Below are 23,688 nucleotides of genomic sequence, written 5' to 3'. Positions count from 1 at the left end.
TTTGCAGGTTTGGATGATACCTCGTTTACTTTAAATTATAATTTGTAGGGTGGTTATTATAAGCCTACGAGATTTTAGTCTAATTACAAACTTTTATTAATGAATATATCATTTTTCACTATTCTAACTTTTAGTGCAAGGAGTTCCCTGATGAAGCGAGGTTTCCTTATTTGTTTTGTAGATAAATAGGTATAAGGTGGGCTCTTGACGGTAAAAAAGAATATTGACTGGCGGGATTCGAACAGAAATCTCCAGGGCTTAAGTCCCGTATTGTAACCATTTGACTAGTTGCAATCCTATTGGCCTAGTATATTAGCTACTATTTTCAGCCTTACTGCAATAACAACTTAATGGCCAGACTAGTCAATGTATGACTACTAAATAAATATATTTATGTGAAATAAGTTTAATGTAAAATACAATCATGGCATAACTTTAAAATTACGATATCATATTGAAAAATGTGCTTGGATTGCTCGATATATCATTGACGTCAAGTTTACTAAATGATTGATCGGGTTTCAACTCTGTTTAACTTTTACACAAACTGACATTGATGCCAGATTAAACAATCTGTTTGAATAAAACCTTTAGTCATGGAAAGAACTAAAAAATTCTATGTTAAAGTTAAAACTAGTTTTAGAATTAAAAGTATCGTAGTTAAGTTTAGGCTCCGACAGAGTTTACTGATGATAAAACTATTTTTTTGTTGTATATATTAACTTCTTTAACAAAACACGTTGAAAGGACAACTTATTGTAAACTACAGCATCTTTCAGGTCGCATAAACTCGATATAAACGGGAGCTAACATTGACACAGGCTTATCTATGTTTCAATATCATTGCATCATTCAAATAATATAAACTATTATAGCATAAAAACAAAACAGAAGGGAAATTTTTATTTTTGCATGCTTTTTCAGCTATGTTCTTTTTTAGTACATAATTCCCTACAAGTTATCAACATGGATAGTATGTCCCCATGGTACTAAATATTCAATGATTAAACACTTTGATAAATTGTGCATGACATTTTTATAACAATAAAAATACATATCAGAATCATCATGCGAAATATGGCGGTATTATTTTTATTAAACACAAAAAAATAGTTCTGTGGAAACTTAGTGCTATCTTAATGCTATCCTAGTTCTTAAACTCTGCTAAGAAACATAATTACGTGTGTTGTTTGTATCCTCCTAAGCCTTACCTTGATTTAACATGCACAAATCCTGTAAGCAAGCATCAGTCTCAGATTGCGTGACATGGCATGTATGCGTGTGTGAGTGTACGTGTGTATGTTAGTGTGAGGGTGTAGTAAACAGCACAAGTGGCCACGGATAAATAATGTAATAATTATGATGGCTGCGAGGAGCGTGTAAAAGACTACAGAGCTGCATGCATAATTCGCGCGCCTCTCTTGACTATTGACATCTTTAACCCTTCTGCTCTCCCTCCCTATTTCTAGCACTCTCCTACTCAAGCTTTCACATTTTACAAAATATTTACTTTTAAACAAATCGCAACTTATTGCAAAGCTTGTTGGGAGTTTTAATTGTACGAGGCTTGAATTTGTAAATTACATCTTGAATTAAGGGATTAAAGGGATCTTGAATTAAACTCTTTATGTCATTTGGCTCGGGTTAGAAAAATTACAATTATTTACACATAAGATGGATACTTGAAAATAACCCCAACTCAGTGATAGTCTAGTAATTGGAATAATAATCTTTGCATACTTAAATACCCGCTTACTTGGGCACAAGCCTCCTTATCCATTGTTACATTTAGCTAATAATTATATTTAGCATACTAAAGTGCCCGGTTAATTGGACACACGCCTAGTTATTATTGCATATTTTATTCTAAATGGTTAATATTACCTGGCTTTGTCAAGTGATCATGCTTCACGAAGCCAGGTAACATAAACCATTTAGCTTAAATTTGGTGATCCAGAGGCTACCTCACCATATTATATTCATAGTTATATTTATCTAATCATTGCCTGGTTACTTTAACACAAGCCTACTGATTGTCATATATATTAGTCATATTTATATTTAAATAATCATACTAAGGTACCTGGTTACTTGGACACAAGCCTACTGATTGTCATATGTGTTAGTCATAGTTATATTCATCTAATCATACTAAGGCGACCGGTTACTTGGACACAAGCCTACTGATTGTCATATATGTTAGTCATAGTTATATTTATCTAATCATACTAAGGTGCCCGGTTACTTGGACACAAGCCAACTGATTGTTATATATGTTTGTCATAGTTATATTTATCTAATCATAAGGCGACCGGTTACTTGGACACAAGCCTACTGATTGTCATATATGTTAGTCATAGTTATATTTATCTAATCATACTAAGGTGCCCGGTTACTTGGACACAAGTCTACTGATTGTCATACATGTTAGTCATAGTTATATTTATCTAATCATACTAAGGTGCCCGATTACTTGAACACAGGCCTACTGATTGTTATATATGTTAGTCATAGTTAGTTATATTTATCTAGTCATACTAAGGTGCCCGGTTACTTGGACACAAGCCTACATATTGTCATACATGTTAGTCATATTATTTTTATCTAGTCATACTAAGGTGCCCGGATACTTGGACACAAGCCTACTGATTGTTATATATGTTAGTCATAGTTATATTTTTCTAGTCATACTAGGGTGCCCGGATACTTGGACACAAGCCTACTGATTGTTATATATGTTAGTCATAGTTATATTTATCTAATCATACTAAGGTGCCCGGATACTTGGACACAAGCCTACTGATTGTTATATATGTTAGTCATAGTTATATTTATCTAATCATACTAAGGTGCCCGGTCAATTGGACACAAGCCCACTGATTGTTATATATGTTAATCATAGTTATATTTATCTAGTCATACTAAGGTGCCCGGTTACTTGGACACAAGCCAACTGATTGTTATATATGTTAGTCATAGTTATATTTATCTAGTCATACTAAGGTGCCCGGTCAATTGGACGCAAGCCTACTGATTGTTGTATATTTTATTCATAGTTATATTTATCTAAGCATACTAAGGTGACCGGTTACTTGAACACAATCCTACTGATTGTCATTTATATTATTCATAGTTATATTTATCTAATCATACTAAGGAGTCCAAATACTTGGACACAAGCCTTATGATACTCTTTTATGCATTGTTATATGTTAGTCATAGTTATATTTATCTAGTCATACTAAGGTGTCTGGTTACTAGGACACAAGCCCACTGATTGTCATACATGTTAGTCATAGTTATATTTATCTAATCATACTAAGGTGCCCGGTTACCGCAAATTTGCCGTCCCAGACGGGCAAGTGGCGCCCTGTGTCCACCTTGTCCTCGTAACTTTCCGCCTCGTAATCGAATTTCACCTGCGGACAAAAATGTCCATAAACTCTTTGTTTAGGATTCAAACACATTAATTTAGTATGCTAGGTGTCTCCTTATTATAAGATCCGAATTATTTGCTTGTCCCGACATCGTATACAGGATGTGAAATGTACAATAATTGAGTTTGATTCGGAAAAAAGGTAAATGTTACAATATTTAGTAATTTGTAGTACGAATAGTTTATTACATTACTAAAAATAATATCTGGCTTTTTATTAACTTTACTGTTTTACAATGCAAATTACTGCAAGAAACTAAACCCACAATAATTGTCATATTTACCTTAGGTGTCATTGCTAGATTAAGCTTTAGACCTAATACTAGACCGTCAATACCTAATAAATGTTGATTTTTACAATAAAAAATTAAAAATGTTTTATTGTCTTTGATGCAACTAATTTGAGTAATATACATTAAAAGATAACATTATGTATATAGTACATACACTTTTATTAATATGTGCTTATTTTTATTTTGGTTACTAAGCGTTAAGTAAAATTATTGACGGAGGAAGTATTCAGCGTATCTTGTTTATCTCATATCCAGACATTCAAAGATCAATAGCGTGTGTATTTTTTATGACGACAGTGTTTGCAAATGTGTTAACACTAAGATCACAATTTCCCCGGTTCTGTCGTAGGAAATGTTATAGTTATTATGTCAATTATCACCCAGTTTGAAAAAAGATTTAAAGTGACCGTAAGTTTTGATATTCGGAGGAGTTTTTATTACTTCAAATACCTAGCTAACAATAATAAAACTTCACAATTGCTTATATTTTGTTAGGCACCATATAAAAAGATTTGAAGTAATGCAATTTAACATAACAAACTTTTTTTAGTTGAGTTATTATATCATTTTGTAAAATATTACATGCTCTACATCATAAGATTGAGTACTTTAGAAAACCTATTCTTAGAAGACGAATTTGAAATTTTTGTAAAACCTAATGTTAATTAATAGGTTTAGTTGGACACCATTCTTAAAAAATATTTGCCACTACAGAAAATAACAAAAAATATGATATTACATAGTAAACTGACAATACACTTTTGTCAATAATAAAATTAATATTTCTCCACAGGAGTTCTAATCAAGTTATTGGATAAAAAAATATAATAGTAATGAGTGTTGCACTTTTTAACATAATTTTTGTAGTAAAACCAGACCAATTGTGGAAATACGGATTAAGCTTTAATTCTTCTGTGGAATTACAAACATGGAATCTATTTCAAAGCTGCATAATGACCAGGAAATTAAAACTAACACTGGATATTCAGAAAATCCCTTTTAAACTGACAATTAACTTTATTAAAAATTATAATTTTTACCGAATCACGTAGGCTTGACTTTGATTAGAAATGTTTGCCCGATTACCAATCATATTATCAAAGCCAACTGTGGCGTCCATGCATTAAATATCAAATAAACTCGAGGTAATTGGCAAAAATAGACAGTTATAGTGCGCCAGTCAGATTTTATTAGTAGGGCTTTTGGAAAACCGCCTAGAAAATGGAATGTGTGATTATTTTGTCACTGAGAAGGTTTGATGGGTTAAACCCATGAAATTTTAAAAAGTTTATCTTTTATATAAAAGGGTTTTGCTTGATATTTTTATAATAAGCTTTAAAACAAACAGATTCAGTAACCACATAACATTTTATGATAATTAAACTAAAATTTAAATGTATTTTGTACCACTTCCTTTATTTCATTCTTCCGTGGTTATATACTAATTTTGTTCTTAATATTAAGAACAACAAAACTATAAAGTAAAGCTATAAATACCGATGGAGGATGGAGAATTTCAGACCAACATACTTTTGGAAGCAGGTAGGCTTAAGTGAAATAAATACAAATAATATTCATAAAATATTTTAAAATATATAAAAAAAAATATTCTGGACATACTCTCATTGCAAGTTCATGTAATGTTCAGCTCTTTCATACACCCGTATACAATTTGTAGCTTATGGAAAATAATACCAATATTACCTCCACATATTAGATTGAAAAGAACATCACATTTGGAAATGAAATGTTTATTTTAACTTCAGAAAAATTGTCAGTAGAGTTTTGAGGTTTTACAAGGTTTCTATTTTTAGGAAAACCACAAACTCGTAGTACCTAACATATATAAATAGCGTTCCTTCCACTCACTAACTCACAATATTTCCAGTAGTTTTCAATAATTTTACTGTTACCAATTTTAGCGAATCCACAAAAGATGGGAGAGTTATCTTTTAGTAAAAATAAGTGGTTACTATTTACTGTATTCACTATGTAGCCCTAAAAAGGGGGTTTAATAATATTGTTATTGGCTTTTAACGAAAAAGACCTTCATCTTGTACACTTTATATAAATCTCCTCTGTACTCCCCCTTGCCTATCTCTAATTAGAAAATAATTTTCATTGCAGCTATAATTTTAAGTCTAATTAAAGTTTTGGTTTAATTTTAATTTTTTTTAAATTGTATGATTGCTTTTTATTCATTTTATCAATACATTTCTTAACACAATCAAGAAAGCTAGCTTTGATCGTGTTAAAACCTTTCAATAGAGATGTATAATATAACGCCCAACATAATTAACGTTGACCAATGACCATAGCGTGCAAGTCACACGAAACAATCCAACACAGGCGCCGAAACACGCGTAGACTCGCACCATTTAATTATTTTAATTCATAAAATATTCAATCCACCCCTTATCTTAGTGCAATTAATTCCTACAGTAGGCCAAGCACTCATTCATTAAGCTCAATTCGTTCAGTATACGAATTACCAAGACCTTGTCATGTGGCATAATCGTTTGTGTGAGAAAATAAAGAATACTTAAACATTTGCTTAGAAAATGTGTGTAGTAATCCTTTAATAATCCATTCTAATCATTACGAGTTCAAATATGACCATAATTAACTGTAGGTGAGTGGTTTTAGTGCTTGCCTGGCAACCAAAAAGTTGCCTGTTTGATTCTGAAAAAATCACCAGCTTTTTGGGCTTTAATAAATTATTAGTAACAAAGCTACGCAATTCATCTATTGTTTTCTACTACTGCTAACCATGCTGTCGTATTTAGACTAAAATACGCACCAAGGTGTGCGTTGCTGTCTTAAAGTAATGATAATGAAATGTATTTAAGAAGTTTGGATTGCTTAAAAACTTAATAAAGGGAATAAAGGGGAATAAAGGGAGAATAGTTTGTATACTAGCAACCGCGCTGTTAAATCTCATATAATCAATGTAATTACACCAATGTCACATAACCCTAATAAAAGAATGTTCCACCACATACATCTTGAGTGACAATTTTCTATTGACATTCTAACGTTGAAATGTACGAGATTTCTTAGAACTGTAACCATTATCTTACTACGGTACCACAAAACCTTGTATACTGTACACTTGAATATGTTTGAACAGTATAAAAATAAATTCCCAATACCACTATTACGATACTTGTGTTTACTAATATATTGATCACTACAAAATAGACTATTATTTTGTGTATTTCAATTTTTTTCTAATACACAATTTGGTGCTGTTGAAAATAAAACTATTTAGAATTAATTAAGCTCAGAAATACTTTTTAGTGATTTGAACTATCATATATTAAAGGTATATCCTTTTAAATATAACTTCTCCTTAAATTACAATTAAGAGTGATTAAATCTGATAAACTACAATAGTTAAGTTAAAGAAAAGTCAGCAACAAGTATTACATTTTTTTACGTATACAATGTCCGTATAACAATTTTTCTATTTTGCGATTACAAAAATTCGCCATCATTTTTCGATGTAGTATTTCTACTAAAACACTTTTGTAATAAATACAAAAAAATGTACTCTGCCAAAAACAATGTTAAAATATCATCAGAGTTTACATTAGGTTACGAAACCTAAGTATTTCCCTATTCAGTTCAAATTGCATGTCTTTAACAGTAAAAAGCAAACAAATATGAGTTTACAACAGAATTTCACCCCTTAATAAGCTCAAGCCTCAAGTCCTTAACAGCCAAAAGCTACTTATCATTCCGGAATGAAAATCAAATGTAAAATGGCGGGGCGCGGCTTGGCGGCAAAGTGATATGAAAGAGTGAGCAGAGCGAACATAACGCGATTAGGATCAGCTGATTAACCGGATGTGATCCGCCAATATCCGGTTACCGGGGATTACCGGATGGTGCGATTTCTATTCGTCATTCCCTAAACATCACCGGATTTGATTTCAACTAGTTGTCAACAGTTGGAAACACTATCATGCTTATCGGCTGGCCGAAGCTGTTTAAAACGTTGTATTGCATTAAACGGATAACACATTTTTGTATTGTTTCAGTTATTGTTTAAATTTACGATACTTTTTATCGTCGAGAATCTTTCCTTATGGACTTTTATTATTTGTGAAGTAGATTGGTTGAGTCTAGGGGTTTCTGCTAATTACCCTAATCCAATCTGTGAAATCATCTTTCACACATAAAGCTTAGATATAAAACAGAAATAAATAAATAGTGAAACTTTATTTTCAATGATAAACAATTTTTTTTCCTAGGACACTAGGCACGAGCCCGGAATTGTTTTTCACATTACTTCAGGGTAGACCTAAGGGTTACGGCATTATCACTTAGATAAAATCCATTGGTGATTGGGCGGAATTTGAACCCGGGACCTCTGGAACCGGTCCTACGCTCTTACCACTAGACCAGCTCGCTCCCCCAAGCTGCTCCCCCAATGATAAACAATGAACTGATCATGTTTACAAATATTATATAGGAACATTTGTTATTTAGTTTTCCTCTAACACAATCTGGCCGATTTGATGATTGACATCACGGAACGCTTTGAATTTCTTACATCGCCGGTAACTTAGCTTGGAATATAATTTTATAACAGTTTCATTTCAGTAGAATAGTTTATGAAGTTCGTCTAAAACGGATGTAATTTTTAAGCTCTTTCCAGTGCGACAAAATATTATTTCTCATGAACCTGTTTCTTAATTCCGTTCTTAGGTCAAAAATAAGATAGAATATCGATAAATATTATATATAATGTAATCTATATAAGATAAAGTATATCCACTTAGAATTTTTTGGAACATTCACATTTTGTCTAAATTGAACAGCACAAAATAAGTAGTTAACAATATTGAAGATATGATAACGCGGTGGTTGCCGGTTGGCTTGCCCACTAGGTAATTTCTTGATGTTAGCCTATGAGAATATTTGTCATACTACTAGCAGTTACTACTTTGTAATATCTGTGATTCTGCTAATTAATTTTCTATTCAGATTTCACTGCTTACCCTAAAAATATTGTTTATAGTACAATATTTAAACTGAATACGATGTGTTTCCGAGAGAAGGTGGGAATTATTCAAATTACGTTTAGGCGCAGTTTATTTAAACAAATAAAATACTTATATCTTTGATTTATAAAACCATATTTAAATTATTATGTTAAAGTAGACAACAAACTAGTAGACTAAAGTGACCAAACTCCTGGACTCCGGTATAGTAGTACTACGTATACGTACGTAATACGTACGTGGAGTATGTTTTATCCATGGTAATATGTACGTGTAAGTAGTACGTAAATTATCTTAAGATATATTATGCATAGACTATGTTCCTAAGATAGTTCTATGATAATATATGCTTATTTAATTGAGGTTATTACGCGTTAAGTAAAATAAAATGGACTTCAATAGAGTAGACAACCCTCAATTTTAAAGGTCGTACTTTAGAATGTATTATGAGTTTATCATTTTATCAAATAGGTCAATTATATGTAATTTATTTTAAATGAGCTTTATAGGTTAGGTAATCTAAAGTCCAAACAAAAATGCAAGGTTTATTAGTTTATTACGTATGTATTAGGTTGAAACTATACCTACAACACTAAAGGGTAGAAAGAAAGATTACTCATAACTTTACTCTATGTGTCATTTCACTGTTCATTGATTTAATCATTTGATTAATGTAAAACTATAAATAACGAATCAAACTTCTGTTAAATTAAGGGTTTTGTGTAAACTGCTTAATTTTTCCAAACATTAATTACATACTATAACTTGTAGGCTCTAAAGAGAATATGATGCAAAACAAATTATTTTCACTCATCCTAAAGTGAAATCAAAAATTGTCAATGGTATTGCTAAATTTAGTTACTTACTTAGCTGAATTACTTAAAACAATACAAATTTACCATAAAAATGGTTAAGTTAATGTGAAGCTTTGAATTGTAAAGCAAATTTCAAAACAATTTAACATAAACAGGCTGCAATGTGACCACAATAATCGATAAGCGGTGACCCCACTTTGATGGCGTTCACTGTTCCTAGTACACATTTATTTATGTTTAAAATAGGCCTACCTAAGTTTACAAGAAAATACTTTAACTGGATTAGAATTTGGAACTGAAATTAACATTTATATTTGGGTAAAGCCACTTTAAAATGTGTATTTGAATGTCATAGTATGAACGGATATTTTACATTGTACAATAATCCATGAATATTTATGATTGGTAATTGAATGATTTTATGATAAGTGAGTATTTAAAAAAAAATTAACGCATTGCAGAAAACTATTTGTTTTCGCACAATATACTATCCCTATAATAGCGTTTACATTTTATGGTGAAACTATAACTATGTTAATGAAACATTCACAAATTTTATTTTAACCACGACTAATAATGTTTTCGTTTGATATTATTTAATTTTTTTCGGTTTAACTATTTACCAAGCAAATTCGTAAAATCGTAACAACCTTTTAAATGATTGAAAGCATTTTCCCCTTACTAATGTTAGTAATTGAATAAATCAAATCAATGCTTTGATATTCATCCAACATCTCAAATTTGCAAAAATATAGTGACAATAACTCAAGAAAAATATTGCAATCACTGATTTCGCAAAATATCTATAATTTGACAATACAATGTACTGAAACATATTTGAAATCGGTCGTTATATTATAATGTTAAGACTATTGCACGTAGAAAATTTAATACTCATTTCAAGTATCTAATGCTCCAAAACTGTAAATAGCATATACAATTTTAGTGATCCTAATTCATATGTAATTAGATAAGGTATGGTTACATAGCTTAAGTAGGGTTCAAAATTATTTCTCTATTTAAATCCTTAGAACTCAGGTTTCGTTCTTACAAATATGATCTTGGAAGTTACCTAAATGTGTTTGTCCACCTATACGTCTAAAACGAAAGCGATACTTAAATGTGGTAGTAAGCTTAAGCATTTACTATAAACTAAAATCGCTTAAACCAATTATCAGTATCGAATCAAATCCTTCTTTTAAGCTTTTTTTTCGAAAAAATACTTCATCAAGCATTTTTCCCGTTACCATATAAAAAACAATAAAAACAATATCTAAAATTGCTAAAGTACGAAGCAATTTTAAGGTTTATTGTACGGTGTTAATAAATAAGATAAACGTGTAGGTTAAGTTATTAAAACCTAACTGACAAGACTGTAAGAATCCTAGATATAGAAAAAGTTCTAAATGTATCAAGATAAACATTTTTGTGGAACTAAAACAAAAATTAAAAGTGCACATGTATTTACAGTACATACCAAATAATATATTGATTGTTCAATCATCTTAAGCGACCTAGTAAAAAATTTAATTAGCAAAAACGTTTATCCCTAAATCTCGTTGCATTAAAATATTATTTTTAATTTTATGTTTATTAGCGAATTTCCCATATAGGGAATCTATTACCGTAGTACTCACGGTAAGACCTGGACCCGGGACCGATTTTTTTTCGGTTTGAGGTCCCTAGAGGCCAAAAACACCATCCGTTCAAATTCATATATATATATATATATATATATATATATATATATGTGTGTGTGTGTCCTTTAGCGCGATAACTCGAGCAAAAATAATCCGATTTTGATGAAATTTGGTACAAACGTGTAAACCTACATTTATTCGAACGAGTTCGCGAACCAGCATGATCGGACCATGGGAACGGGGGTTTATGGACGCTTTTATGGGGTAAAAATGGGGTTTTCCCATTTTTGACCCAAAAAAAATAAAATTTTGCAATTTCTTTTTAAACTCTTTTGTAGAGCTTAAAAAAAACAAATTATTTAGTATATTGAAGCGTTATAATGTGCCTAATGGTTACGGAGAAAATTCCAAAAAATTGTAAATTTAAAATTCCCATGTTATTCTTATGGAGAATAAGTAAACTGTTGTAGTTTGCTTGTTTATAAACATATTTTGCCCAAATTTGGAAAATGTTTTTATTTCTTACTAACTATTAACATTTTACATTAAAAAACACTTTTACCCTCCCTGTTGCAGCAAACCTAAGTATGTGTGAAACTGATTCTATTTAAATAGAGAATAAATGTGATATTTTTAAGGAGACATTTTAGTGTAAATCCATTCAGGGAAATGGAAATTCGCTTAGTCTGCAGGTTTGCTGCGGCGGGGGTATTTTTTATTTGATCCAACAAAGCAATCAGAACTTAAGCTAGTTAAAACAAAAAAGTTGTGATGCATAAAAATTATTAGTTTGTCCATGTAACCAAGTCCAACTATTTATTTTTACAATCTTGACCTCTGCTACGTTTACTATTTAGTATATTTAATTTGTTAAATGACTATATATAATAAAATGCTGTTTAAATAAACTTCGTCAAAAATCATTGACTAGAAATATTTCATAAATATTAAATCTGCATTAGTATTATATAAAATTTTTTTAATTAATGTATATGAATAAATTGGTTAAGTATATTATTAAATTGAATACTCTTTAAACAAAATACTTTATATGAAAGTCAAGTCCGTTTACTAATAACGTTATCAATGACAACTAATTATAAATAATGACACTAAAAATACATAATACCGTCCTAATCGATAGTAATCATTTGTAAGATTTTCTATTGGTTACATTCGCCAAATCTTTGAATTGCCGGTACTATTATTTATATAAGTTACTGGTATGCCTAGTTTTTTTACAGGTATTTCAATCAAACAATCATCAGCTTATGAAGTTTTTTTTCACAATAAATATTAAATATTTATTATGTATTTGATAAAAAAACTTACAAGGTTTCGTTGTAAGGTTTTACTCAACAACTAGAAGTCTATGATAAAATAAGTTTTTCAGTAAGGGATATACATCTTAAGTCTATTATGTTATTGTTCTACGAATAGTGACTAATTATAAATTATCAACCTTTCTATATAAAATGAAAAACTCTAAAAATAATACAGTAATTTTCAAAAGTGTCAATTTTGAACTATTTATGTTTACTATTTATACATATATTAATTTTTATAACTCTTTAGTACAGTATGCTTAGTTTCTTTACAGGTTGTATTTCAACTGAGGAATGTAATCCATCTTAATATTTAGAGGGTTTTATTACAGAAAGCTTTACAACTGTTTCATACATTTATTGTATTTGCACTGGTACAACATTCTTCATATTTTCTCTTGGATCTGTATGATAAAATAGGAGTAATATAATATCTTACTGGTTTTAAAACGATAACAATGAACTATGTGTATGTCAAATTAGCCAAGCCAAAGCCAAGCTACTGTACTGCATTATGCCGTACCGTAGCTGCAGTATTCAGTGATATATTTCCCGGTTAAGATCACCGAACGTTCAGCAATGGCGGGCGGCGCATGCTCCCTCGCTCGTGTTTTTGCCTCTTTTCGCTGTCATGTGACTTTCCCGGCACGGATTTACTCTTTCCAGTCAATAATGCAGATGTAAATAAAATACAGCTGTCTACCGCCTTGGAGATACAGCGTGGGGCGCACGTTTGTTTTGGAGGGAGATACCACTATTTGGAGGGAAATGTCACTTTTCGCGGTGTTTATTCAAATATATGTATTTTTATCAAATGTACTCTACTGTGATTTTGTAATAATTGTAAGCTTGATAGTAAGGTTGATAGTTTGCTTTGGACTGTAGAGGTAAAAACTGAAGATTAGAAAATAAATTGTTCTAAATATGCTGAAGGCCTACTACAAGTAATTTTGGAACCATATATGAAAATAATGTAAATATTACCCTTGTAACATTTAGTGTTTATGGGACTAAAAATGTACAAATGTAATTTTGCTTTCTAGTACAGATTGTTACATTATTTTGTGCATTAATTAAAGTATGCAAGTAACAATAAAATGACTTGCCATAAAAATATACTGCTTTTATCGCTTTCGTTATTTTACCTAACAAGATTTTTTAGCTTGCATAAATCTTGGACATTTTGATTTTCGTCACTACCTATTTTCTCAGTACAACACACGGCCAGTAAAAAATGATTTTATTTTTTAAAAAACAAAAGCCGGGAGATTAAAATTATGAAATAATTAACTCCTAAAAATCATTGAACCTCGGTATTTTTAACAATGAATTTGTTTAGCCCTGCACAACCAGTAACTCTGGAGAAACCATTATTACTAATTTTATTATCAAACCATAATCAACGATAGCTTCACCCCTAAACGAAAATTCACGAAAAGAATTTACCTACGCAACTACCTACATTACTTAATGTAAACACAAGAACGTTGCACAACTACTTACGGAAGGGTTGGGCATACAGCGTCGCATAGGGTCCGGACTCCTGTACGTAGGGCTGTACCTCCCTGGGAAGCAGGGTCCCGGCGCCGAGATAGGCAGAGGTGACTTCCCCGTCATCATCTTGTCTGGGGTGTACATCATGAGGTCCATGGTAGATCCGACGAGCACGGGCAACACATACCACCTGAGGGCCGCGTCCTCTCGTCGCCGCGTCGGACGGGGTTGGAGGCGGTGCTACCCCGCGTCTGCGCGTCGCGGTGCCGACTCTCCCGCCCGCCATGCTACCACCCTCTACCCCCACCCTGAAAATTTAATTGAACATTTGATTTGCCCATTATATGGACTATTGTTGCAAGCGTTTAATTGCTATTTATTTCCACGCGTATCGGTTCCTTGTTCTTTCGTTGGGGTGTATTTAAGGGGTTTTTGGAGTGTGTAGATGTTTTGTTTGTTGGGTTGTAAGATGCAACTTATTTAATGCATGAGTTATATATTAAGTTTTTCCAGCGTCTACATTAGTGAAATTTATATAGAAGAGGCAAAAATGTGTGTCACTCTTAAAAAAGATTATGGGGTATTAAATGATTTATGGAAATGGGGGATTGCAATCGTCCCTCTCACATCGAATACTTAAATGCTAGCCTCTTATTTATATACTTCTACGAATCCTTAGCTTAATAACCTGTGTTGGAAATTCATATAACGATTCACTTAAAACGACAAACTATAAAGCAAAATGTAGTAATGTGCTAGTCCCTATTACCAATACAAGCTTTTCCAGCAATTTCAAACTACATAGAATTTGTAAAATGCACAACTCGTAAATACCTAAATAGTATAAATACCGTACTCGTACTACATTGAGCAATTGACTTTAAAATTGAGTATAAATCTCTTCCTATTGTAAAACTTAATCAAGTTTTAGTGTGTTTTGACGTTGTGTATTGGTATCGATTGAGTGCACTGATGTAGTGTGATTTTTTTATTTCTTACTAAAGGATATAAAAGTGTGTTTTTTTTTTGTTTTAACACAAAGTATTCCTTTGGTAAATACCAAAAGATAGTTGAAACAAAAAAAATAGTCACACTCGAACCAATAGTCACGATTAGATTATCACGTTCGCTACTGAGCGTCGCATATATGCGACGCCGCGGTCATTGCCACAGACCGAGGTATACATTTGAATCTTACACATAGACCGGCTGTCACTTGGATAACAGTACACACGGACCACGGGCGAAAACCTGTAAAACAGTGATAATTTACATTGTAATACGCTACAATCGTGTTTGTAAATAAATTATTCTCATTTTTTTTGTATTTTTTATAACCTTTTGTAATGTCGCATATTTGCGACGCCCGGTCTACAGCGAAGACAATAGTGAAAATTATCATAGTTTTATTAAAATAGACCAAACGTCGCAATATGCGACAGTTCATTTTTTGTGTTTTAAAGTGAAAGTAAGTAAAAAAATAAACAGATTATTCAAGAACAGTTTATAACTGAACAAATATAAAAGCTACACAGGATAATGCAGCATACATACTGCATAAATACATACAGTGATGCAGAGAAGTAAATACCAGTTTTTCCAACTATTATATGACTTCACCAATCATCATATCCACAGACCAAGCGACGCAGTTGTGCGTCAGACATCTCTGTAGACCACTGCTGGGAATTCAGTGCCTTCAAATAGACCACTACAAAGATATAAGCATTTTAATAACATTAGAACCCCGACGCAAATATGCGTCGGCAGTCTGTTTTAATGTGACTAGCCGACGCATATATGCGACGGCAGTCTATGGGTGGAAACCGGCCGTCGCATATGTGCGTCGCTGGTCCATGTGAATGGAAAATTTCGTACTATTGCAGTAGCGAACGTGTTAAATTCACTTTACATATTTAAACAGTTGGCTAAAGCAAGACAAAACCGGACACAGCTAACTATAAAATTTTCTTCAGCTAATTGAAAAAATGACAATTCTATAAAATAGGATTTCAATAGGCCTGCATGACATCCTTGTGCAAAACGAATTCTTATATCTTCTCAAACAAACAAAAGTTCAACATGAGTAATCACTATTTTATTGTAGTCCAATGCGGGGGGAAGCCAATATACCTATTTCTTCACTTGATATCCAATAAAAGGATAGTGTCAGTTACTTTATAATAGCAGAAGTAAAGAACACAAAACATGAATAAAAGTATAAACAATACAAATGAGAAGTATAATTTTCAAGTTTTGCAGACGCGGCGTGTACCGGTGAGCGCTCTGAGTTTTGTGGCAGAGCCGCGCCGCTGTGACCCTAGGGACATGGAGCTTCCCGTTGTTGCATAAGTAATAGTTGCTGATTATATTTAGTTGGAAATAAAACAAAACTGGGATGAATACTCTTGCATTTGAAATATTTTCGCATATTTTTTACTCCTTTTCTATTAATTAGTTTATAGTCTAACGGTGTAAGTAGTTGTATGGTTTATAAATATTTATAGTTTATAGTTATAAATAAAAATTTAAAAAAAATCTGTAGCTTTGTAATGGTTTAGAATTGGTCTGTCAAGAGGTTTAGTTGTCTGGCCACAAACGATTGTCGACTAAATCAGCTGATTGATTAAAGTTAACGGGCCGTTTTTTGCTTGAGTATTCAGTTATGTACCTTTTGGGGTTTCAAACTGCCCCTCTTCCGAAAACGACTACAATAGCACCCTTCAAGTTAAAAACTGTAACGTTAATGTTTTTCTCAAATTTTCAAGCTACAGTTAATGGTATAAACCGTTATAAACAGTTAATGGTCGCTGTTACCCCGATCTATAACAACAACTAATTGAATTAATCGTTATGGTAATTAAAACTTCATACAAGAAAATAATATTTGTAAATCTCCTACCTATTTGGTATACAGATTACAGAAAAAGTACAAAATATATAAAAATATTCTGCAACTTTGAAATGGAAACTGAAAACACCATTAAAGTCCCAACGTCAATACACAAAAAATTGAGGTATAAATAAACATTCCAACCACAGATAGAATTGCAAAAGCCATAACCCAACTTCATTTTATTTTATCCTCCCCCAGTTAGGTCACACCTCACATGAATTACGTTTGGCTATACCCCCATCGTCAATAAAAAAATGAATAAAAACCAACCACAGGTAAAAATCGCAAAAAATAAAAGCACACTATGTTTTCACCCTCTACCTCGGCAAACCACATAAAAGTTTAAGAATAAATAAAATCCAACCGCAGGAAAAAATCACAAAAAAACTAAAAGCACACTCTATTTTTTCATCCTTCACCAGTTAGGCCACGCTTCGCTTATTGCGATCGGTCGCTGGCCCAATTAGCCCCATTTCCCATTTTTGAGTCCAGCGCTGCCCTTTACTAATGCAGGCAAAGCCGCCGAGCGCCCCTGGGGCCCCAGATTTCTGTAAACGCATCACAGTAGGTAAATAATGCACCGAGTGCAACAGCGTGGCACCTGCTCGGGAAACTGCCCGCGCCGCAGCCGACACTGTAGTGGGCCAACACTCTCCCAACACTCTTGTTGCGAAGGCTTTTTGTTTTTCTTTATATTAGTTCAAACATAAAAATATACTATGCATTAAAATAAAGTCTAAATATTAAAGGTATTGATTTTTATGGGAATATGTACTATGAAATAATATTAACTTGTAAGATTTGAGGACTGGAGTTGATAAAATCGTGGATGGAATTGGAACATTTCCATTTTGTGTTGCCATGTTAGCCTATAATTTATTGTTAGTAGATTATGTATTGATTTTTCTGAAATGTCCAGTGTTATTAGTTTTAAATCCTCTAGAATAAGTTAATTTTATCGAAATCGTATGAATATGTGGGTAAATGAGTGTTATAAAGTTATTCTTACAATCAAACTTACCACCATCATCATCGGTTTTTTACCCGGAGAAATGATGACAGCTTTTGATTCGGTGTAATTTGTCCTATCCGTCCGTGATCATTAGGGGTTCTGACTAAAGATACACAGCTGATTTTTGTCAGTACAAAAGCTACATAGATGATCTTCTTCGTCCTTTACACCCATTCTTCATTCATATTACACTTGGTATGCACATAGCTTTTAGAAAAATATACAAAAAAATTAATACTCGAATATACGACACAACTCAAATAACAATTAACTTTCCCTGGTAAGGGAAAAAATTGTTACCAGTTTTTAACACGAAAGATGTTTCGATTTCAGAAGAAAGTTCGCTCTGTGTCTGAAAAAATAATAATGTCTGTAATTGAAACATTAAACCTATCAACCCAGTTTCTAAAACCACCCAAACTAGGGAAGTCAGACAACCCAATTACAACCTCAAACATTAGCATTATACTGTAATTTGTCAAAACAACACAATCAAGCAAGCCATGGGACCACCCGGGGCCTCCACAAGTATCTCAGTGGGTCATAATTGTATAAGTGGCCGCGGGCGGCGCTGCGATCGGCGAGTTGTGATAAGGCGTGTGTCGCACGCGTGTGACGCGTGTCGCGCGTGTGTGTGTGTGGGGCACGCGGCTCGCTCGCTCAGCTCGTTAGCTAGTGGCACTAGTGGCAGGCCAGATGGTGAGCGATGTAGCCCAATCTGCGCTGTTTAGTGTCTGTACCTACCGTATGTTGATACTTGGGCTACGAGGGGCTGTCTGAATTTTGAGTATGGAATGTACTTTGACTTGGGGTGTAGAAAATGGTTGGGCCACTGGTGATGCAAATAATTTGGAGGTTCTGTAGCCAAAAATCTTTCGTGTCTCTGAAATAACTATGTTAGTATAAATGATAAAGGGTCTTTCATCCCTTTATCTCTTCTCGGTCACTGGGTGACACATGTCATATAAATGTGACAATGTATGACGCAATGATTTGACTGGCTGGGTAGCTGAGTGGTTAAGCTGAGTGCGATCCTAAAAGTAAGACTTTTGAATACTTGGAACATGGAACATGGAAACTTTGTAGCCTCATGGGGCTATAGGGTTTTCACAACTTCAACATGCCTATGTGCTTCTCAAGACTATCAAGTACCTCTCTACAATATGTCAGCTAAATCGGTCCAGTAGTTTTCACGTGATGGAACCTCAGAGTTATACACAAACATCCATACTTTCACATTAATAATATTAGTATGATAATTGACTAAAAGGTAGGATATCAAATGATCTTGGATAATGAAGCAGGTAATCTTATTCAGTAACATAGCTACACAGATCATCTCACTCCATTCTACACGCATCCTTCACTCACATATAAGGTTAACATACTCACTTAGTCGTACTCACAACGTCCTCATCTAAATTGATAATGACAATGAAATGTCTATGTAGCTCAGATTTACATTATTCATAACACGGCATAAACAGCAACACTACTAAAAACGGCATGCAAATTTATTCGCATTACGTTTTTTACTAGACAGAGACCTTCATTTGTAATTAAACTTTTTCACAAATTAACTGTATAAGGTTTAGTAAGAATCATTTATTTGTCACAACTAAATTTGTACATACCATAGATGAAGTACTTAATCTCTGTACATACTCTACCAAATCCAATCATCTGTTATTTTATTACTGGTCCGTTGGTCCCAGGGGCCACCTTGGGCCGTAGCCAGGGGGGCTGCGGATGCTTTCTTGCCACAGTTGGGTAAAGCAAACGTAGTTTCTACAAATTAAACTAAAATGTTTAACGTTTTTAATTATCTTTCCATGGTTATTTGGCACAAATATCCCGTGAGATGGGCAATACATGAAGGCTTGGGTAGATCCATTGGCTAAAAATTGTTTGTATACTTCTCACACCATTGTAAGTTACAAAGTGGTAATGTATGTTTGTTTTTGGTGACTACAGTGTGCACTAAAAGCCAGCACGTGTAATTGCAAACTTTTTGTAAAACATATTATTATTGTGAAATACCTTGTAATGTCTTCTCACCAAAGCAACCTCATAATTTAAATGTTATTTGATGATTCATCGCATATTTATAGTATCATATTCATAGTAGATTTATTTCCGACATTTAATTCAATTTCATAAAACTATTTCATTTTTTAACGTCTTACCAGTACTGTCCCGAACGTTCTCTTTAAAAACATTTGTAGTAAACCTGCTGAAAGTCCTAGAAAACCGGGACATTATTAGGTAAGCAATAATAACTTTTCCTTCGGATGGATAATTTAAATAAGTATTTCCTTACAGTACTTAAATCCATATTATACTGTTCTATTACATTTTATCACCCAAAAGTTTTTAAAATTTACAAACCTGAAATATGCTTCGCTTTCTAGTTTTTCATTCCTATTTACAATGCTCCCACAAATACAATATACATATTATATTTTTCACATATTTATATATTTCTATTTAGTTCTATATTATATAGTTATCTATATTGTTGTTTGTAAGCTAAATCTACAGGTTCTGTAAACCGAGTCCACTAAACTACTTAACTAGCGAAAGTTTCCATAAGTCTCTTCGTGTCTCCCCTCGATCGAAATCGGAAACGACATAAGTGATATTAGCGTGCACCAAGGGCCATCCCACTTGTGGCAAACTACCTTGAGGGAGGGAACGCACGCGACACAACCACAAAACTACCCACCTGCGACCATCAGCTGACCGGAAACGCTACCGGAACTGGACGGAAGTAGTTCTGATTGTTTTCCCGCTGCTTAGCAACGAGTTTTTACCCTTTGTTGTCACCGGGGGTAGCTGAGCAAACAAGGGGGTGAAGTGTAGTGGCGAGGGCTGGGGCAGTGGAGGGTTAGAAGACGCCGGAGAATGTTGCGATTGTTGACAAATAGAAGAACGAGTGTAACTAGTGTAACCTATATAAAATAATTAACTAGTTGCCCTCAATGATTGGGCATTAGAAAATTGCCCTGGCTATAGAAACAGCTGATCTTAGCAAAGGCGACAGCAGAAAAGGTGCGAACTGTTGAATTGTTTTAGATGTTGGGAAAAGACCCATATCCGCAAACAAGTTAAAATACCGTATACATCTTACAGTAGAACCCCTGTTAACTGAATTCGGGTTAACCGAATAGGGCTGTAAAATGCTTTAATATCTTCAGTTGTCTGGTTTAAAGTATTTTCTATACCATTGTAACATTTTGTAGCTGAAATAAAACACTGAATTATATAGACATTCTCTTAAATTAATTTTTCCTACACACTGTGGCTATACATTGGCTATTTTTAGCATATGAAGGGTTAATAGAAAAATTGGTTATACGAAACGGCTCTCTCCCCTTTATTTCGGTTAACCGGGGTTCTACATATTCAAAATATATACAACATCATTATACTTATTTGTCACTTAAACCTTCATGGAGATTTCAAATTAATTGGAATGCCGTAAACATTTAATACTGGGGTAAATGCAACTCATGTTAAAAGGAAAGGAAGTTGGTGGCTCAGTCGGCAGCGTCGCTGACTTCAGGCCAAGGCATTGATGTCGTGGGTCCGGATCCTGGTCACTGCCGAAAACATTTTTACCTACGACTGTTTTTTAAAGTAGCCGTTTCAGTACAGTTCTTAGAATTGAAAAGTATCTCATAACAGCATTGTTTACTTTCATAACAGCATAGTTTTACTCATAACAACACGGGTAACTGACCAATGAGGTTCAAGGATTGAGAGAGGAGAAGTAAAATTGTAATGATTCAAAATTCAACTAATACTTGATACTTGATACTTGAAGTCTTCATCTTTGACCAGCGTTGCTGGATTGATTGCGTCAATGGTTTGTTTGTTTGGCTAGACGAACAAACCATTGACGCAATCAATCCAGCAACGCTGGTCAAAGATGAAGACTTCAAGTATCAAGTATCAAGTATTAGTTGAATTTTGAATCATTACAATTTTACTTCTCCTCTCTCAATCCTTGAATCTCATTGGTCAGTTACCCGTGTTGTTATGAGCAATATGATGAGTGATATATGTATGAGTAATCAGCTGTTCAGGCCAATTTAATTGTTGATTGGTGCAATTAGTGTGTTTCGTTGCATCACTGTCAGTGGCAATGAGAGGTTATAAACGAAAAAATAACCTCCTTTAGAAATTATGAATAGTGATTTTTAGTAATTAAAACAATATCGTAGGTAAAGTAGTGTACGCAACTCGCATAAATAGTGTTAACGACACTCGTAGAAGTTTTTAAGTTAAATTTTCTACTCGTGTCGTTAACACTATCTTTACGCAATCGTTGCGTAAACTACTATATCAGTACAGGTCACCTTTGTACTGTACCGGCTCACTCTTTGCTTTGCTGTAAACAATTTTTCTCAAATTATTATCACTATGTTCAGTTCAATATTATGTTTCCATCAACTATCAATAAGGTCGTTGGGATCTTATTATACGTTTTCATAATCGACATATCTAGACTAGTATTTCGTTAGTTACTGTTAATATTGTTTACTTTTGTTTATCTATAACGCTAGATACTTAAACTGTGATTACACATCAACAAATTATGATTGACACATACTTGTTTTGGAAACAATTAACATTCTAAAACTCAATGACGTGTTGTTATTTTAAATACATTTTTTGGGGGTGGGGGGGGGGGTCTACTTCGTAAACGAATTGTTATGGACTCTCTACTCGCCTAACCCAACACTCTATTTTTTTACAGTCAATCCTCACTAAACCGGAGTAATTAGGGATATTAGTTATCCGGGTTAAGTTGATAGAATTTGTTTAAAGATATACATAGATGTTCCGGGTACCACTTGGATCTAACGATACACTTTTATAGATAAACACTGTGATGGTGTATTTTAAATGAAAATAAACAAAATACTAACTGTAAATGGTGCCACAAAACTACCGTATTTTACAGTAGTGAATTTATAATTTCCAAATCGTAAAATTGCTATCTGGAGTAAGCAAAGCCTGGAGTAATGCGGGTCCATCGTATTTGGGGTTGAATACTGGACGTCCATTTCCAAATTCGTTTGTCATATAGTTATACATACTCCTGTCAATCAATGAAACGCGCTTGCAAACTTTGTATCGCAGGTCTTTACATTGAAAAATAAACATATCACATTTTTCCTCTGAGTGTTAAACATAAGGATGACTTAACATTATAATTCTTTTTCTAAGTGGATTATTGGAAGAGCCTTGCTGAATTGGACGGGTGGCGTCGTCCTGTAATCCTGCTTCTAGGAGGTTATGAATTGTGGATATTTATAAGCATACACTGTGGATGCGATACTCCCTGGTGTGGATTAACGTCCGCTCAAGTGAGTACTACGACTATCCGCAGTACTATCCTGAAAATTAGACCAATTCGTATATACCATGGCAAAAATGTGGTTCGGATTCCAGTATAAACTGTAGGTCCCTTAGTTGCCGTATGGGCTATTAATTAACAGCTGTGTCTAAGGAATAAGTCGGCCTTAGTCACTAACAAAACTACAAGATCGCGTTACTCATCCTACACTCATCTCCATTCATATTTGGTTTAAAATACCTACCTTGTATGGTCGCCATTTCATTGAAAAGTATTAATGGTAAATTTAATGGATTAACTATTTACGTGATCGTGTTTGGTTGGTATCTAAAAAAACTACTAACGATAAGGCAGATGTAGTCTTCATACTTTAAAGAAACCACGAAGGAGGAATTATATAAAA

At 33.3% G+C, this 23,688-nt stretch overlaps 1 protein-coding gene across 3 annotated transcripts in view; it reads right to left on the bottom strand.

The window, feature by feature from the left end:
• The window catches only part of LOC128994371 (inhibitory POU protein), an 83,075-nt gene extending 68,764 nt beyond the window's left edge, over positions 1 to 14,311 (bottom strand). For 2 of the 3 annotated variants that reach the window (XM_054418903.1, XM_054418904.1), the window contains exon 1: positions 14,022 to 14,311. In XM_054418903.1, coding sequence (XP_054274878.1) covers positions 14,022 to 14,168 — 147 coding nt within the window. In that variant the 5' untranslated portion in view covers positions 14,169 to 14,311. Of the gene's footprint in view, positions 1 to 3,335; positions 3,420 to 14,021 lie in introns of all 3 variants that reach the window. The other variant, XM_054418902.1, reaches the window with a different exon arrangement.
• Between the last annotated feature and the right edge of the window lie 9,377 nt (positions 14,312 to 23,688).

This window comes from Macrosteles quadrilineatus, unplaced genomic scaffold (assembly GCF_028750875.1).
Source record: "Macrosteles quadrilineatus isolate MER2022 unplaced genomic scaffold, UCM_ALF_1.0 Scaffold_5__1_contigs__length_97177068, whole genome shotgun sequence".
NCBI lineage: Eukaryota > Metazoa > Arthropoda > Insecta > Hemiptera > Cicadellidae > Macrosteles > Macrosteles quadrilineatus.
This window is presented reverse-complemented; position numbering and strand designations above follow the sequence as displayed.